General features: G+C 43.9%; 1 protein-coding gene across 4 annotated transcripts in view; it reads right to left on the bottom strand.

Annotated features, from left to right (window-relative positions):
- Positions 1 to 18,650, bottom strand: part of RUNDC3B (RUN domain containing 3B) — a 238,260-nt gene that overhangs the window by 55,406 nt on the left and 164,204 nt on the right. For 3 of the 4 annotated variants that reach the window (XM_056519126.1, XM_056519130.1, XM_056519129.1), the window contains exon 9: positions 4,522 to 4,668. The exons of the other annotated variant lie outside the window; for it this stretch is intronic. In XM_056519126.1, coding sequence (XP_056375101.1) covers positions 4,522 to 4,668 — 147 coding nt within the window. The remainder of the gene's footprint in view (positions 1 to 4,521; positions 4,669 to 18,650) is intronic. 4 annotated transcript variants of the gene reach the window in all.

Below are 18,650 nucleotides of genomic sequence, written 5' to 3'. Positions count from 1 at the left end.
ATATACTGTATATATAATGTGAGGGGTGGAGTCACTTATGGGATATACTGTATATAATGTGAGGGGTGGACTCACTTATGGTATATACTGTATATAATGTGAGGGGTGGACTCACTTATGGGAGATACTGTATATATAATGTGAGGGGTGGACTCACTTATGGGATATACTGTATATAATGTGAGGGGTGGAGTCACTTATGGGATATACTGTATATATAATGTGAGGGGTGGACTCACTTATGGGATATACTGTATATATAATGTGAGGGGTGGACTCACTTATGGGATATACTGTATATAATGTGAGGGGTGGAGTCACTTATGGGATATACTGTATATATAATGTGAGGGGTGGACTCACTTATGGGATATACTGTATATATAATGTGAGGGGTGGAGTCACTTATGGGATATACTGTATATAATGTGAGGGGTGGACTCACTTATGGTATATACTGTATATATTGTGAGGGGTGGACTCACTTATGGTATATACTGTATATAATGTGAGGGGTGGAGTCATTTATAGGAAATATTGTATGTTCCTTTAAGTAAACAAATGAAAGCCCCGTAGGTTGATAATCCCACAGTCACACTGACAGGCGGAGTAGAAGCTGTCAGTGTGTGGGCAGCCGCACTGGTAAATAACCACTAATTTCAGCATTTTCTGACTCCCCTCAGCGTAGCACATGTCATTTTAGCCATTATGATGTTCTAGAAAATCACATCCTTTCTGTTCCTAACCGCAAACTTCTCAATCCCAATAGTGTCGGCTTACGGGTTATTTAGGGATTTCACAAACGGCAATAAAGTAGCAATTGTGTAGTGAGCGCTCACCTGTAATTGTGGTGTTCTAGATGTTACGAGTTCAAGACGCAGAATGACTTTAAATGAGGCGGTTTATATTTTCGGAGTTTCTCAAATACAACACTGTCAATCAGACCTATCAGTGGTTAAAAGGGTATGCCTGCACTAAAAAGCTATCCCCTATTTACAAGATAAAGGATTGTCTGATAGCTGGGGGTCCCAGAGGTCAGAAATCATAGAGTCCCAAAAGGGACCCTACTCTTCTTGATGAGTGGCCTGTTGGCAAGAGTTCCATTTATTCTCTATAGGAGCGCCAAAGATAACCTAGTGTAATGTCCCAGTACAGGACATGGTCCTGCACTACCCATAGGTCCTGTCAGGTTAAGTCCCTCAGTGACTAAATCAACTGGTGCCAGAAAGTTAAACAGAGTTGTAAATTACTTCTATTAAAAATCTTAATCCTTCCAGTACTTATTTGCTGCTGAATACGACAGAGGAAATTTGTTTCTTTTTGGAACACAGAGCTCTCTGCTGACATCACGAGCACAGTGCTCTCTGCTGACATCTCTGTCCATTTTAGGAACTGTCCAGAGCAGCGTATGTTTGCTATGGGGATTTTCATCTACTCTGGACAGTTCTTAAAATGGACAGAGATTTCAGCAGAGAGCACTGTGGTCATGATGTCAGCAGAGAGCTCTGTGTTCCAAAAAGAAAAGAATTTCCTCTGTAATATTCAGCAACTTATAAGTACTGGAAGGATTAAGATTTTTTTTTCATAGAAGTAATTTACAAATCTGTTTAACTTTCTGGCACAAGTTGATTTAAAAAAAAAAAAAAAGTTTTCCACCGGAGTACCCCTTTAAGCCCAAGCTAGCAACGAACCTCCACCAGGATTCACTAATGGCTGCAGACCAATCTTCAGCCCTTTGGTAAACAAGCCGCCTTATATTTTAGCCATATAAATCAAATTTGGACTCATGAGTCCAGACCACCTGCTGCCATTTTTTTGCATCTGAGTTTCTATGTTTTCAGGCATATTGGAGTCATTTGGCCTTGTTTCCATATCAATGGCAGGGGTCAGTCAAGTCCTGAGAAAAAAAGGTTTCCACTCAAGGGCTGGTCCTGAAGGACTCCTGCTAATGGAAACGGTGTTTCTGTTGGGGAAAAAGTACAGGAACTCCGTTCCCATGCGTTCCTGCAGGACTTGAGCCCCGATCAAAGGTATTGCTTTTTGGGCTGCAATTGTTTCCTGAGGACCACTTCAGGTCAGATTTTGCTGAACCGTAAATGGGTGTACCTCTGGATCCCACTGGTTTCTTCCAGTTCTGAGCTGATGGCACTAAGCATGATGTGTCTGTGATCTGCTGCACCAAGTTTCCTTGGCCGAACACAGTCCTTAAAGGGGTACTCCGCTGCTCAGTGTTTGGAAAAAAACTGTTACGAACGTTGGAGCCGGCAGCTCATGACGTCATAGCCCTGCCCCCTCATGACGTCATGCCCCACCCCCCTCAATGCAAGTCTGTTGGAGGGGGCGTGGCGACTGTCACGCCCCCTCCAACAGACTTGCATTGGGGGTGGCGGGGCTATGATGTCACGAGCTCCCGGCGCCAGCTCCAGCGTTCGGAACAGTTTGCTCCAAACGCTGAGCAGTGGAGTACCGCTTTAATGTTACCCATGCTTCAAAAAAAAAAAAAAAGCTTGAACAGCACATCTCAAAACCCCAGTCAGATCTTGCTGATGCAGTATAACTACCTGTATGACCTGAGACAAACTGTTTTCCACAACCTCACTTTAATAACAGAGTTTGGCTGTTTCTTACCCAGTTTTAAGCTGTTTCAGTTTCACAGCTGTTTCTGTTTCAGCTGATGACTTCATATAAATATGATGATCAAAATGACCTGTTTTGGTACAGATGCTTAATCACACGCCTGACTATAATCCTACAAACTTACTGTAGTAAAAATGTCTAGAAGATTTGATGCTGTTTTGAAGGCAAGGGGTGGTCACACATGAAATACTGATTTCATTTAGATTTCTCTTATGTTTATTTGCATTTTGGTAATTGATAACAAATAATTGTTAACATTTCTATTTTTAAAGCAATCTTATTTTGTAGTATTTTTTCCCCACACCTGCCCATGGCTGGGTTCATATCAGTGTTTCGGAGCTCCGATTGCTGATTTCGTTATAATGATGGGACTTTAGCGGAGAAAAGACCCTGTATGTCAGTTTTTTTTCTCCGCTAAAATCATGTAAAATAATTGGCATCTAACGTGAATGGGACCTGCCCGGTTTCGATAATTCCCGCTGTCACGACCTCTATCCCAGACCCTTTGTCAGCTGCTGTAATGGAGCTTCACAACGCTAAGGTGAACATAGCCTAATACATTCACACAGTACTGTATGTACAGAAATAATATTCTGTACTATGTACATGGGGAGGAATCGGTCAATCGGCACCCTACAGTTTGCAATTTTTTGGATGCACCTATTCTGTCAACCAAACATTTAAAAAAAGTTGGATCGGTTGGCAAACAATTGGTTGCGTGTTTTTCGGTCAATCAGGGAATTGTTTATATAGGTCAATGATCAGCTGAACGAACGATGGTTCCCAGTGGGAACCAATGGAAGAAAACTGATACATTGTGTTATGCCTAGTGCAGGGTCTGCAAGGGCAGAGCCTTGTGTCATGGCTGCACTAGACATAACACAATGTATCAATATTTACACGGAGTCTTCCTTTAAAGTGCAAGTCCAAAGTTTCAGGCCCACTTCATCTTCTTCTCCAATGTGGGCAAAAGCAGGCCATGCTGGGTGGTCGAGTTGCTGAGGGTACTGTATCCCATTCAGCAATTCTGTGCAAGTTCTTTTCTAATGAACGGGACTCGTGCCTGTAACTTCGCTATGTAGGGTAAGGATTTGTCGCAACTGTAACGCCCGGCATGTCCTGCTTCTCCCGTGCCGGAGATGAAACTTGTGCACACGTGAAACTTTGGACTTGCACTTTAAAGGGGTACTCCACCCTTAGACATCTTATCCTCTATCCAAAGGATATGGGATAAGATGTCTGATCGCAGGGGGGTCTCGCCGCTGGGGAACCACACTATCTCTCCGCAGCACTCTGCGTTCTTTTAGACCGTCGGGTGCAGATCCGGAGGCTCGTGACATCACGGCTGCGCCCTGCTTGTGACGTCACGGCCACGCCCCCCCTCAATGCAAGTCTATGGGAGGGGGCCTGACGGCCGTCAGGCCCCCTCCCATAAACTTGCATTGAGGGGGCGTGGCCGTGACATCACAAGCAGGGCGTGACCATGACATCATGAGCCTCCGCCCCGCATCGCCAGTCATTTGGCCCAGAGCAAAAGTTCGCTCCATGCACCAGATGTCACCAGCAGCGGGACCCCCCCCCCCCCCCCCCCCGCGATCAGACATCTCATCCCCTATCCTTTGGATAGGGGATAAGATGTCTAGGGGCGGAGTACCCCTTTAACTGTACTTCTTGTAAAGCCATATAAACTAGAATCAGACGCTCCCAGGAAGAACCATTGACATGAATATTATTAAATTAACCCAATAAATGTCTTATGTTGAAAGCACTTTAAGGGCCTCTGGCCGTCATATGTCTTGGTAAGTGCTATCTAAGGAGGTGGCCATCGATCGCTCTGCAGGGAGCACTATATAGGTTGGGATAACAATGACATATTACACTTACTCATCCCACTGTTCATTGTGCTTTTGGTAAAGCAAAGTCTCCAGGGCCACAGCTTTAACATCCAGAGCTCCTGGGGAAGGCCACTGATTGGTGAGGTGAGTGGTTAACTCCTGTCTCGATCTTAAGTCATTATTCTTTAGTACAGTCCTGTGAAGATACAGACAGGGAACTCCTTCATTTTCTATCAAATATCAGGCCAAATAACGAATGGAGGCACGATGGACGCTCACAGGGGAATGGAGATGAAGAATGGCTGGAAAATTACGGAAGACCGACATCCCAATGGCCTAACAATAAGACTTGATTTCCTATGTGTGCACTATATGAACAGGCAGATCCTCAGTGTTGGGGACATTGCCCTGTTCCTCACTAGTGTTGAGCGGCATAGGCCATATTCGAATTCGCGAATATTCGCGAATATATGGACGAATATTCGTCATATATTCGCGAATATTCGCATATTTGTTATATTCTCGTTTTATTTTCGCGTATGCGAAAATACGCGCATGCGAAAATTAGCATAAGTGGAAATTCGCATATGCGAAAATTAGCATATGCTAATTTTCGCATATGCGAATTTCCGCACGCCAGTCTCACACAGTAGTATTACAGCCTTCTTTACACCACACAAGCTGGAAGCAGAGAGGGGTGATCACTGTGATGTGTACTGTGAAGAAAAAAAAAAAAAAAAAAAAAAAAAAAAAAAGAATATTCGTAATTACGAATATATAGCGCTATATTCGCGAAATTCGCGAATTCGCGAATATGCGATATTCGCGAATAATATTCGAATTGCGAATATTCGCGAGCAACACTATTCCTCACACAGGTTTGTAGGTAATTTTTTTTTTTTTTTTTTAAAGAAGAACTAACAAAATAATCTCCCAGCCCCTAAAGCAGTAACATGTCTCTATAATGCAAGGAATTTACGGTACCTACTATAATGTTTTAAAGAATTAATAGGATAGGTCATAAGGATTTACCCCAGGGGTCAAGTCCTGGCGAAAAAAAAAGTGTGGTAACTCAAGATTTTTTCAACACAAAGGCTGGTCCTGCAGGACTCCTGCTACTGGGAACAGTGCTCCTGCTGTGGAAAAAGTGCAGGAACTCTGTTCCCATGCATTCCTTCAGGACTTTAGCCCTGATTTACCCCCACAGATGCCAAGAAAGGATTGGTTAAACCACCCATGACCCGGAGAAAACAGATCTGTATAACTAATTCCACTGGGACAGAAAACACATCTGGGGCCTCCTTCATCCTGGCAAACATACACATGTAGCAAACGTTAACTTAACATTTAAAGGGGTACTCCGGAGGAAATTTTTTTTTTCAAATAAACTGGTGCCAGAAAGTTAAACAGATTTGTAAATTACTTCTATTTAAAAATCTTAATCCTTTCAGTACTTATCAGCTGCTGTATGATCCAGAGAAAGTTGTGTAGTTCTTTCTACTCTGTGCTCTCTGCTGCCACCTCTGTCTGTGTCAGGAATTGTCCAGAGCAGGAGAAAATCCCCATAGCAAACCTTTCCTGCTCTGAATAGCTCATGTTAAAGTAAGATACTCGAAGGATATATCCAGCCAAAAGTGGTAAAGATCTTAAATTATATATATATATATATATATATATATATACACACACATGACTCCACAAGCCTTTTGAAAATCCAGCTGAATGAGGAAAAAAAACACCCACACACGATCAACCCTTGCGCTAATTTCCTGTGTAAGCTGCCGGAGAAGCTACCTTGAGAGAGCTGAGAAGGGTCACATGGTTAGAGAAGCAGTGAATATTGATGAGGGAGGTATGTGTGCCTCAGGCAATCAGGGACAACAACATACTGCACACTGAAGCGTTCCCGACGAGGGGAAGGGAGTGTAACATTACAAAGTTATGTGTTGTGCCCAAACTGGCAGCAGAACCCAGCAGAGCAGTGTCCGACAGTCATCATGTGTGCTAAGAACTACTGAAGTACTTTATCTAAAATAAAAGATGAAGCGGCTTTGCAAATAGTAAATGATTACACCCTCACCCTCATTTACATCTTGTTTACTCAGTGTTTCTCAACCAGGGAGCCTCCAGCTGCTGCAAAAATACAACTCCCAGCATGCCCGGACAGCCAATACAGGAGGTCCCTATCTATTCTGCGGCCTCAAATGCCCTAATGGAATGATAGCGTTGCCTAATTCAGACAATTCCTACCAAACAGCCCTGCCTAGAAATCTATATTAGAACACATTATTTACTAGATCCGGTTGTTTCCATGGTATTGTTCATTTTTTAATCACTGTGTGTGTTTTGGCCATTTAAATTCCCATGAAAATACTTTCGGAAATTTCAGCTTAAAATTACAGAAGCTATCTCCACCGCGAGAAATCCAGACAGGATTATGTACGACACTGACGTTCAGTTTTAATAAACACTAAATCTACTTTGCATATTTTTTTGCCAGTTTTGTCCCACAACAAAGGACTCTCTGCAAGTTAGTTTGGTTCTGTATTGACAAGAGAACCCCAAAACATCTATGCACACCTGCTTTTTCTTCTGGAACACGTTCTGGCTTGGCTAACAATCCCCAGTCATGTTTGAAGTCTTCTTAAAGGAATCAAGCCTTTACTTTCAGATATGCTACCTTAAATAGGTGGCATCAGAGAGGAATCTCCGTTCCTTCTGGGGGAAATCTACTATTCTATGTTTTTTTCCCAGTGGAACCTTTGGGTTTTCTCTTTAGGGAGAATCATTTCCCCTTCCATCCCACAACAAAGGCCTCTCTGCAAGCCAGCCAGTACTTGGCTCTGAATTGACAAGCGGCAAGAACCCCTAAACACCTGTCTGCACATGGTTTATTCTTCCTTCTGGAACATGTTCAGGCTTGGCTAACAATCCCCAGTCATGTTTAAAGGCTTCTTAAAAAACAAGCATTTACTTGCAGAGGCGCTACCTTTAATAGGTGGCACCTGAGAGCAATCTCTCTTCCTTCGGTGGAAAGATACTTTGCATATTTTTCCCCAGTGGAGCCTTTGGGTAGTCTCTTAAAGGAGAAACTTTTCCTCTACTGTTCCACAACAAAGACCTCTTTGCCAGCCAGCGGGTACATGACTCTGCAATGCCAAGAATCAAAACCCCCCAAAAACATAGGTCTTCCTATGGGTAACTCTTTCTTCCAGAACCCTTCCTGGCTTGGTTTACAATCCCCAGTCATGTTTGAAGGCTTCTTAAAGGAACCAAGCATTTACTTACAGAGATGCAACTTTCAATAGGTGGCACCAGCGAGCAAGCTCTTGTTCCTCTGAGGAAGAACTATTTTTAATTTCATCTTATGGACATGTCAGAAAACTCTCCATACATGCTATATTAATATCAGCGGAGTTCATAAAATGCTTTAACGTCACATGAAGGGGAGATGAAGATCAGATATAATGGATTTTAGCTAGCAGATCCTATGTTCTTCTAGAACATTGGACACTGTGGATTGTCTCCACAGCATTGAATGTTAATGCTACCTTAAAGGGGTACTCCGGTGGGAAACTATTTTTTTTTATTTTTTTAAATCAACTGGTGTCAGAAAAATCTTAATCCTTTCAGTACTTATCAGCTGCTGTATGCTCCACAGGAAGTTCTTTTCTTTTTTAATTTCCTTTCTGTCTGACCACAGTGCTCTCTGCTGACACCTCTGTTCACATCAGGAACTGTCCAGAGCAGGAACAATTCCCCATAGCAAACCTATCCTGCTCTGGACAGTTCCTGACGTGAACAGAGGTGTCAGCAGAGAGCACTGTGGTTAGACTGAAAAAACTTCCTCTGTAGTATACAGCAGCTGATCAATACTGGAAGGATTAAGACTTTTTAATAGAACTAATTTACAAATCTATTAAACCTTCTGGCACAAGTTGATTAAAAAAAAAAAAAAATAGTTTTCCACTGGAGTACCCTTTAAGGGGTATTTTGCATAAAATCACTTATCCCCAATCCAAATGATAGGGTATAAGTGGCAGACCATTGGGGGTCTGAATGGTGGGATCCCTCATGATCTCAAAAATGGGAACCCAAGTGTTGAAGAGAGTTGAGAGTCGCACATGAGCACTGCCGCTCCATTCACTGTCTATTGAGTTGCCAAAGATAGCCGAGTACAGCAGCTCCCATAGAGTATGAATAGAGCAACGGCTCTAAATTCGCCTTCAAATTATCTGCTTATCCTAAGGCACTGTTTTCCTAACAGTGTGCCTCCAGCTGTTGCAAAACTTGGCATGGGAGTTGTAGTTTTGCAACAGCTGGAGGCACAGTGTTTGCAAAACACTGTCCTTAAAGGGGTACTGCACTTCACTAGAAAACATTTTTTTGGGTGATTTGTGAATTACTTCTATTTAAAAATCTTAATCCTTCCAGTACTTATCAGCTGCTGTATGCTCCAGAGGAAGTTCTTTTCTTTTTGAATTTCTTTTCAGTCTGACCACAGTGCTCTCTGCTGACACCTCTGTCCATATCAGGAACTGTCCAGAGCAGGAGCAAATCCCCATAGCAAACCTCTCCTGCTCTGGACAGTTCCTGACATGGACAGAGGTGTCAGCAGAGAGCACTGTGGTCAGACAGAAAGGAAATTCAAAAAGAAAATTACTTCCTCTGGAGAATACAGCAGCTGATAAGTACTGGAAGGATTATTTTTTTAAATAAAAGTAATTTACAGATCTATTTAACTTTCTGGCACCAGTTGATAAAACAAATATATATATTTTCCACTGGAGTACCCCTTTAAGGTTCAGATACTTCACCCACAGATTTGCCACTGTAGATAAAGCAGGACAACAACACTATACACTACAAGGACTTCCGGGAGACTGTAATGTATGACATTTCTCTATAAATCAAGTCTCATTAGTTTTATCTGCCAAAAAGCACACATATCCTGCTGCAAACATAAAATGTCCTGCATCCAATATGGCCACCAATACCAATAGGAAATTAAAAGAAAAAAACAAGAACAAAGACTGATTTAAATAGCCAGGCTCCTTTAGAACACAGTGTTTTACAAAGATTGTGTCTCCAGCTGTTGCAACACTACAACTCCCAGCATGCCCAGACAGTCAAAGGAGATAGCTCTAATGCTGGTTGTTTTTAGGCCATTAGTTGCTGTGGTCAAGAGTAACCATGGCATCTAGGTGGTAAAATGCCTGAGGCTGTATGTGTGTTGTCTCTGATGGGCTGGCTGGTTGCATGGTGCCAAATGAGACTGTACTGTACTCCTATTACACCTTGTCATATGTCATAAGAGAATGTGAAATTGAAAGTACACTGCAATATAGTATTGCAGTGTACTGTACAGGAGATCCCTGGGGGCGGAGCAAAAAAAGAAAAGTAAGAAACATAAAATAATCATCCATTGTAAAAAATTTTAATGAGCCCCCCCACCCACTTTTACATTTTTTTTTGTACTATAAAAACTAAACTACAAAAAATTTTTGCAGTTGACTTTGCTGCATGTCGATATGTCCAAACTATGGAAACATTACTTATCCCACATGGTGAACAAATGTATAAAAAAATAAAAAAAAGGTCAGAACAGACATTGTTTAGCCACAACAATACCCCAGAAAAAATATGCAATAAAAAGTAGAGAAATCAATCCATTTTAGCCCAAAATGTTATAAACAAAAACTACAAAAACTTGCTAAATAGATTTAAAAAACATACTAAAAGGATATACAGTAGTTGTTTTAAATTTTTTTTTATCTTCTAATCAAAGCCTGACAACTTTCTGTTGCTATATGTTTTATATATATATCTCTGCTTGTATGTATTGTACAAATGTTAAAGGGGTTATCTAGGAAAAAACTTTTTTATATATATCAACTGGCTCCAGAAAGTTAAACAGATTTGTAAATTACTTCTATTAAAAAATCTTAATCCTTTCAGTACTTATGAGCTGCTGAAGTTGAGTTGTTCTTTTCTGTCTTAGTGCTCTCTGATGACACCTGTCTCGGGAACCGCCCAGTTTAGAAGCAAATCCCCATAGCAAACCTCTTCTACTCTGTGCAGTTCCCGAGACAAGCAGAGATGTCAGCAGGGAGCACTGTTGCCAGACAGAAAACAACAACTCAACTTCAGAAGCTGATAATTGTTGAAAGAATTAAGATTTTTTTCATAGAAGTAATTTACAAATCTGTTTAACTTTCTGGAGCCAGTTGATATGAATAACCCCTTTAAGGCAGAGATCTGAAAGAGAAGAAATGCCTGAAATGTATCCAGGGGGATAGACTTGGGCCCGATGGTTGGGGGGAGATTTAATCGGTGGCAAGTAGGTCTTTATACCTGTGCCTAGCCGCCTACCGGGGAAAATATATAATGTGGATATAAATGGGATCAAATGTAATTTCTAAAAATAATGGGGGAAATTTACCAAAAGTTGTGTAAAAGCCGGGTGGTGCGGTTGCCTATAGCAACCGCATGGAAATTCCATTGTGTGAACATAGCCTTAAAGGGGTACTCCGCTGCTCAAAGTTTGGTACAAACTGTTCCGAATGCTGGAGCTCGTTATGTTATAGCCCCGCCCCCTCATGAGGTCAGGCCCCTCCCCCTCCCATTGACTTGCATTGAGGGGACGGGGCGTGATGTCATGAGGGGACGGGGTTATGACATCACGAGCTCCCGGCTCCAGGGTTCGGAACAGTTTGTTCCAAATGCTGAGCAGTGGAGTACCTCTTTAAAATAGTACTCTGTGGTATTAAAAACGTATCCCCTATCTGCAGAATAAGTATCTGACCGCGGAAGGTCCGCCCTCTGGGACCACCCACCACGATCTCCAGAATGGGATTGCCAGAGATACCCAAGAACAGTAAAGCGCTAAATTTTGCGCCTGCTTCTGCCGAGTAGCTCCAAAGGATAGGGGATAAGATGTCTGATCGCGGGGGTCCCGCCACTGGGGCCAACTCGCAATCTCCCTGCAGCACCCGGCATACGTTTAGAATGCTGGCTAGGGCGCTGGAGCCTTGTGATGTCACGGCCACACCCCCCTTGTGACATCACGCCCCCTTTCAATGCAAGTCTATGGGAGGGGCATGATGTCCACCACGCCCCCTCCCATAGACTTGCATTGAGGGGGCGTGGCCGTGACGTCACGAGCCTCCAGCGCCCTAGCCGGCATTCTAAACGTACGTCGGGTGCTGCAGGGAGATTGCAGGTGGGACCCCATGATCAGACATCTTATCCCCTATCCTTTGGATAGGGGATAAGATGTCTAGGGGCGGAGTACCCCTTTAAGTACGATAAGACAAAAAACAGGACCAGTAACTTTCATTGGAACGGAACGATAAAGCAACAGAAAAGAATAATTTGTCACATGTAGAAATTCCCAATGAAGCCATGCCCACCGCCATTACTGGGGAGATGAAGCTGCAGGGTCCATGAGATGTCCGGACCCTCAGTTATTAGAGGTATGTTCCATTTAGTATGTATTATTATATCGCATAATCTTTGGGGGCCTTAAACCTTTTTCTTTATTTTTCGCCTTTAGTAAATGTCACGGCTGCTGTTAATGCCATCTCAACCTCCTTGCTTTTACTAATCCGTTGTGCGGGGGCGATCGCAGTGAAGTTTTTGTCACACGTTCAGTGTGGGAGTTTTCTAACCATTGTACAATTTTAATCCTAATATAAACACGCTGAGTAAAATTTTTCATAGCAATTGGAAATTATTAGAAAAAATCCTTTGAAAATCTCTGTGCACGCTGTAAGAAATGGATTCTGACTTACAATGTATGGTTATTGAGGACTGGCCTATTAGAGCAGTGTTTCCCAAACAGTGTGCCTCCAGCTGTTGCAAAACTGCAACTTCCAGCCAAAGGCTTTGCGGGCATGCTGGAAGTTGTAGTTTTGCAACAGCTGGAGGCACCCTGGTTGGGAAACACTGCCTTAAGAATATAAGGTGTTTTGGGAGAATTTTCCAACGATTAACCTTAGATTTTAGAATTAATTATTATAATTATTATTTATTTTTTAATTTATGGGATTTTATTTATGGGATTTATTTATGGGATGAGTTTTTTTTTTTCTTCTTATTCTTATTCATTGTGTAATGCTTCATTTCTCCTGTGTTTCTGTGGGGAAATTGAACACTTACTGCTGTTGATTTTAACCACAAAATCCAAATGACCGATGGAGTCTCTAATATAATGATCTATGGTAACCTGGTTAAAAAAACAAAAAACAAAACAAAGGCTGAAAATAATTTTTAAAATACTAGCAGAGTTCCCAGCGTTCAACGATCTTCCTACATAAACCTTGTGGGAGAGGAAAAGCAACAATCATGCTCTTGTCCACATATCCCTATCTTCTATCCTGACCTCATATCCCTCATATCTTTTCCTCAAATCCCTACCTCATATCCCATATTCATATTCCATCCTCATATCCCGAGGTTATATCCCGTCCTCATATCCAGATCTCATATCCTGACCTCATATCTTGTCCTCACATCCCAATCTCATATCTTGTCCTCATATTCCGTCCTCATATCTCGTCTTTATATCCTGACCTCATATCCCGTCCTCATATTCATATCCTGTCCTCCTATCGCGACCTCATATCCCGTCCTCATATCCTGTCCCATATCCCATCCTCATATCCCGTCCTCATTTCCCGTCCTCATATCCCGTCCTCATTTCCTGTCCTCATATCCCATCCTCATATCCCGTCCCCATATCTCTCATATCCCGTCCTCATATCCCCTCCTCATATCCCGTCCTCATATCCCATCCTCATTTCCTGTCCTCATATCCCATCCTCATATCCCGTCCTCATATCTCTCATATCCTGTCCTCATATCCCATCCTCATATCCCGTCCTCATATCTCTCATATCCTGTCCTCATATCCCGTCCTCATATCCCATCCTTATTTCCTGTCCTCATATCCCGTCCCCATATCCCTCATATCCCGTCCTCATATCCTGTCCTCATATCCCATCCTCATATCCCGTCCTCATATCTCTCATATCCTGTCCTCATATCCCGTCCTCATATCCCATCCTTATTTCCTGTCCTCATATCCCGTCCCCATATCCCTCATATCCTGTCCTCATATCCCGTCCTCATATCCTGTCCTCATATCCAGTCCTCATATCCTGTCCTCATATCCAGTCCTCATATCTAATCTTCATATCCAGTCCTCATATTCATATCCTGTCCTCATATCCTGACCTCAGGTGATAACAAGATTGCATGCCAAAAATACAAAGGCTGTGGCTTGTGGTAGGGGGTATGGCTTGCAAAAGTTCAGATTCTAACAAATTAGAATTTTCTTGTGACATTTGGACCAAATTGGATTTGTGCTGAATGGATTCCCTTTATTCCTGCTGCTGTTGTACGACCTGTAGTGACAACATATGACATACCCCATACTCCAGTGATGTCACATGTCTCAATGATAGAGTTATACCCTTATACTGATCAGCGGACTGGCCCACCAAATGCCAGCTTTCCCTGTATGTGACGTATTGTTGTCATAAACCTTACTGTGGTGGCCCAGTACAGGAGTTGCTCTCCTGTTCCCTTTCTGTCCTGTGTGGCGGACTTTATTTTAGAGCCCCCCTGAGTCCACCTTCATTATATGTGCCCTTAATGGTTAAGAGACCTATGTTATTTATTAATCTGTCTTTTTTAAGGTTCACATGCCTTTAAATGTTGTAACCAGGGAAGGTGTCAGTGATCTGGTGGCTTGTGTGGTGACCTATAGGACCCCTCCAAATTATTCCCTTATACCAAGGGAGGAGCTAGCTTAGTTGAGTTGTTGCTGAGCTACAGTTCAGTCAAGACCTGAGAGTGTCTGGTGTCCTTCACCCGCGCTTCCATCACCAAGTGCCCAACAGGTGAACATCAAAGCCTTGTAAGCAACCACAGGGGAGAAGTCTTGTCAGTCATAGTCAAGTCAGTCAAGTCTGCTTAAATCAGCGTGGGTCTGCATAATTCAGTCCATATCCACTACAAGTCCCAGCAAGCCTGCAAGTCTCCTTAAGTCAATGGTCATCTCCTTGGGCCTAACTGAGCTGTAAAGACTATTCCATCTTTCTACCTCAGTAAAGTTGCCTTTGTTCCGTAACCTTGCATCGGAGTGATTATTTGCCCTGCGCCTGGCCAAGGAACCAGTGGCCATACCTCGGGTGGTGTAGAGGATAACCACGCCCCGGCGTCACAAACACAAGGGGTTAATGCAATTTGCCCCTAGGGCAGTGATGGTGAACCTATGGCACGATCCGAGTGATGTCCGTCATTAACACTTTAGATGTGGCAATCAAAGTTGATTGCGGCGTCTAAAATGCCGAAGTGACTGCCAGTAGCTCAGTGGAGCTGATCGGGTTACCTACCTGCCTCCGTCCTGTCCCATCGGCGCTCCAATAATGCTGTAGTAATGGAGCGCCGATAACACTGATCAGTGATGTGCCTATGGCACAACAGTGATCACTGTCTGCAAGGAATAGATTGCAGTGCAGGTAGTAGAACAGCCTCCGTGGCAGTTTTTTTCCTAACAGGGCGCCTCCAGCTGTTGCAAAACTACAACTCCCAGCATGCCTGGACAGCCTTTGGCTCTCCGGGCATGCTGGGAGTTGTAGTATTGCAACAACTGGAGACACACCGTTTGGAAAACTCTGTCCTATGGGGATTAAATAAATTTGTATAAAAGAAAAAAAATGTAAAAAGAAAATGTAAAATAATGTTTAAAGCCCCCACCCCCCAATAAAAGGTTAAATCGACCCACAAAATAATGTTACCAAAAATAAACAAACATATTTGGAATTGCCGCATCCGTAAATGTCTAAACTATTAGGAAAACTGTCCGCTTTCTCCCCCCGCACTAATCAGCAGTACTGGCTGGTAGTGCGGGGGACGCTGATCGGTTTGAGCCTTACCGTACCCAGATCCGCCGCGCCGTTCGGCCTTAATCCTCTATTTTCAATATATGCAAATGAGGTGCTAACTGGCACCGACTGGGCTAACTGGCACTGTGACATCAGCGTTTCTGGCCGCAGCTCCATCCAGCTCATCAATATTCCTCCCCTCCCTCCGCCTCTCCCTCTTCTCCCCGCTCTGTAATGAAGAGAGAGGGAAGGAATATTGATGAGATGGGCGGCGCTGCAGCCAAAAATGCTGACGTCAGAGTGCCAGTAAGCCCAGTCAGTGCAAGTTAGCACCTCATTTGCATATAGCGAAAACAGGGACGTTTGAAGGAATTTGGGGGCCCCAAGCAAAATGGACATGGAGGCCCCCCCCCCCCCCCCCTTGATGTTCACGCACGTCACGCTCTAGGGCTGGCATCAGGACGTAGTAACGCCGGCCCTTGAATTCTGGGAGCGCGACGTGAGCGAACGTCGATACGAGGCCCCCACAGTAGGTACAGCACAGTTCCCCCCACGTTAGGTGCAGCACACTTCCCCCCACGTTAGGTGCAGCACAGTTCCCCCCACGTTAGGTGCAGCACAATTCCCCCCACGTTGGGTGCAGCACAGTTCCCCCCACGTTAGGTGCAGCTGAGTCCCCCCCACGTTAGGTGCGGCAGAGTTTCCCCCACATTAGGTGCGGCAGAGGTCTCCCCACATTAGGTGCGGCAGAGTTCCCCCCACATTAGGTAGGCAGAGTTCCCCCCACATTAGGCGCAGTAGAGTTCCCCCCACATTAGGTGCAGCAGAGTTCTCCCTACATTAGGTGCAGCAGAGTTCTCCCCACATTAGGTTGGCAGTGTTCCCCCCACATTGGGTGCAGCAGAGTTCTCCCCACATTAGGCAGGCAGTGTTCCCCCACATTAGGCTGGCAGTGTTCCCCCACATTAGGCTGGCAGAGTTCTCCCCACATTAGGTGCAGCAGAGTTCTCCCCACATTAGGTAGGCAGTGTTCCCCCCACATTAGGTAGGCAGTGTTCCCCACAGACATACAGCCTCCAGCCATATACAGTATATGGCTGGAGGCTGTATGCCTGTGTACTGCCCCACTTCAGAGCTCCGACCACCGCTCCTCTGGTACGGCCATAGCATTAGTTCCCGGGAGCGGAGAAGCGGTGGTCGGAACACCGAAGATGACGCCCCGCTGGTCACTTACCAAGCTGGCCAGTGCACGTCTTTCTCCTCCTTGATGCTCCGGTCTTCTGCACCTCCGTTGCTATGGGCGCACGCACGGGATGTCAGTGATCTCCCGGTGGCCCCTGCATTTTTAAACTTTATGCGGGGTCAAAGAGAGTTAACGGGGGAATCCCTGTGTCCCGAAAACATCTTTGGGGACACAGGGATGTCGTTAATAGTGATGGGGGGGAATTGCCCCGTCGCTACAGGATGGGCAAGCACCGACTCTGCTCGGGGCCCCCCAGCCAGCTCGGGGCCCCAAGCAATTGCTTAGTTTGCCTTTCCTGTAACGATGAGCCTGAGCGAAAATAGAAGATTACGGCAGAAACAGCAGCGGATCCGGACACGGTAAAGCTCAAACTGATCAGCGTTAGCTGGTTAGTGCGGGGGGAGAAAGCTGACAGTTTTCCTTTAAAATATAACATTAACGAAAACAAAAGCTTATTTAGGTGATGCACCACCAACCACCAGTGTGTTTTCTTTACTAGAATTGACGTTTTTTCAATAAAAAACAAACAAGTTTGGATCATTGAACTCTGTTGTGTTCTTCTTTTAAAACAAAAGATGTTAATTAGTTATGGTAACTGTTTGAGTCGTTTTTTCTATACTTAAACCTCAGTATTCTGATTTAATTGCCGCGCTGTCACTTTGAGGGGAAAAAAGTTGGCGTGCATTACGGTTTGGGCACTCGGGCTCAAAAAGGTTCGCCATCACTGCCCTAGGGTAATAACATCTGCCCTTTCATCGCACCCTCACCCCATTACTATACACCGCACTCAACAAGAACAAGAATCCTAGGTTTAGTCATTCAGAAACAAGTAATGAAATCATTTAATATAACAGATGTCGTTCTGAGATTGAGAAATGGATGTGATTTGTTTGCAAACCTGAAACCCTGCATTACATTAGATACACAAACCAAAAAAAATAAAAAAAACACCTATGCAACTGTGATTCCCCAACTATCCGGCAGCATAGATGGGGAAACAAAAAGGTATACAGGTGTAGTAGAGATGAGTTTGTCAATGCAGCAGAGATTCATGTGTGTATCCAATTAAAAGTGGTGCTAGTTCTCCTGGGGATTGGGGGAAGCTGCACAGGATTCCCTGTTAGTTAGCGGGTGCAAAGCCTATTATAATGGGGGCGATTGCTTTTGAGCCCTGGCATCTCCTGGAGGACCCCTGAATGAATGGTTACTAAAGCAGGTCATACACATTTAACGTGTATAACAAAATGGAAAGATAACACCAGCGCTGAATAGATCCTGTACGAGCTGCCTAGATACAACAGGCGGATCTCGTCTAAAACCACCAAAAATGGAGCTGTATACAATATATATAAATGTGTATCGGAGCTCTAATAATAAAAACTATAAATAGTAATAGAGGCTCACTTACTAAAATCGTGATGGGGAGTGTACTCAGAATATCTGCCCATAGGGAAGTTCTTGTCTCCACTTAAAAATCCTGCAAAGCTGTAAGTCCGTGTCCTTGATAGTATGGAGCTTGTCCCTTTGTACTTGCTTTTTCTGCTTGGAGTAGTTTACAGAAGTCTGTGGTTCCAGTCCGCCTATTAGCCGGGAGATCTGCCCCGGCCGGTGGCGTCTCACCGGCTTGCTGTACTGTTAGTGGATTACGGAGTGCTGTGACCTAGCGCTGCGAGTGACGTCACTCCAAGCAGAAAAAGCAAGTACAACGGGACAATCTCTCTTAGTTCCGGATTATAAAGCCAATCACATCTATTCATCTCATCAGCATCATCCATTCAAGTTAGGCCCAAAACCTAAGAATCCGCAGCCACTAAACGTGAGTTATTCAAAACTCAAATCACTGAATCCTGTGTTACTAGTAGAAACTCAAATCTCCTAAAAATAGTAGCACAGTGGCTAGCATCAAAGCTCATTGATCCCGGAGTCCCAGCAAACCTGTGAGGAACCTGTACCACGGCTCTCTCTCTCAAAGACTGTTATGTTCCATGCCCTTGCATAAAATATACAGTAAAGTTACTTCAAGTTTACTTCATAAAATCTGCT

The sequence above is a fragment of the Hyla sarda genome, chromosome 5, assembly GCF_029499605.1.
Source record: "Hyla sarda isolate aHylSar1 chromosome 5, aHylSar1.hap1, whole genome shotgun sequence".
Classification (NCBI taxonomy): Eukaryota; Metazoa; Chordata; class Amphibia; order Anura; family Hylidae; genus Hyla; species Hyla sarda.
This window is presented reverse-complemented; position numbering and strand designations above follow the sequence as displayed.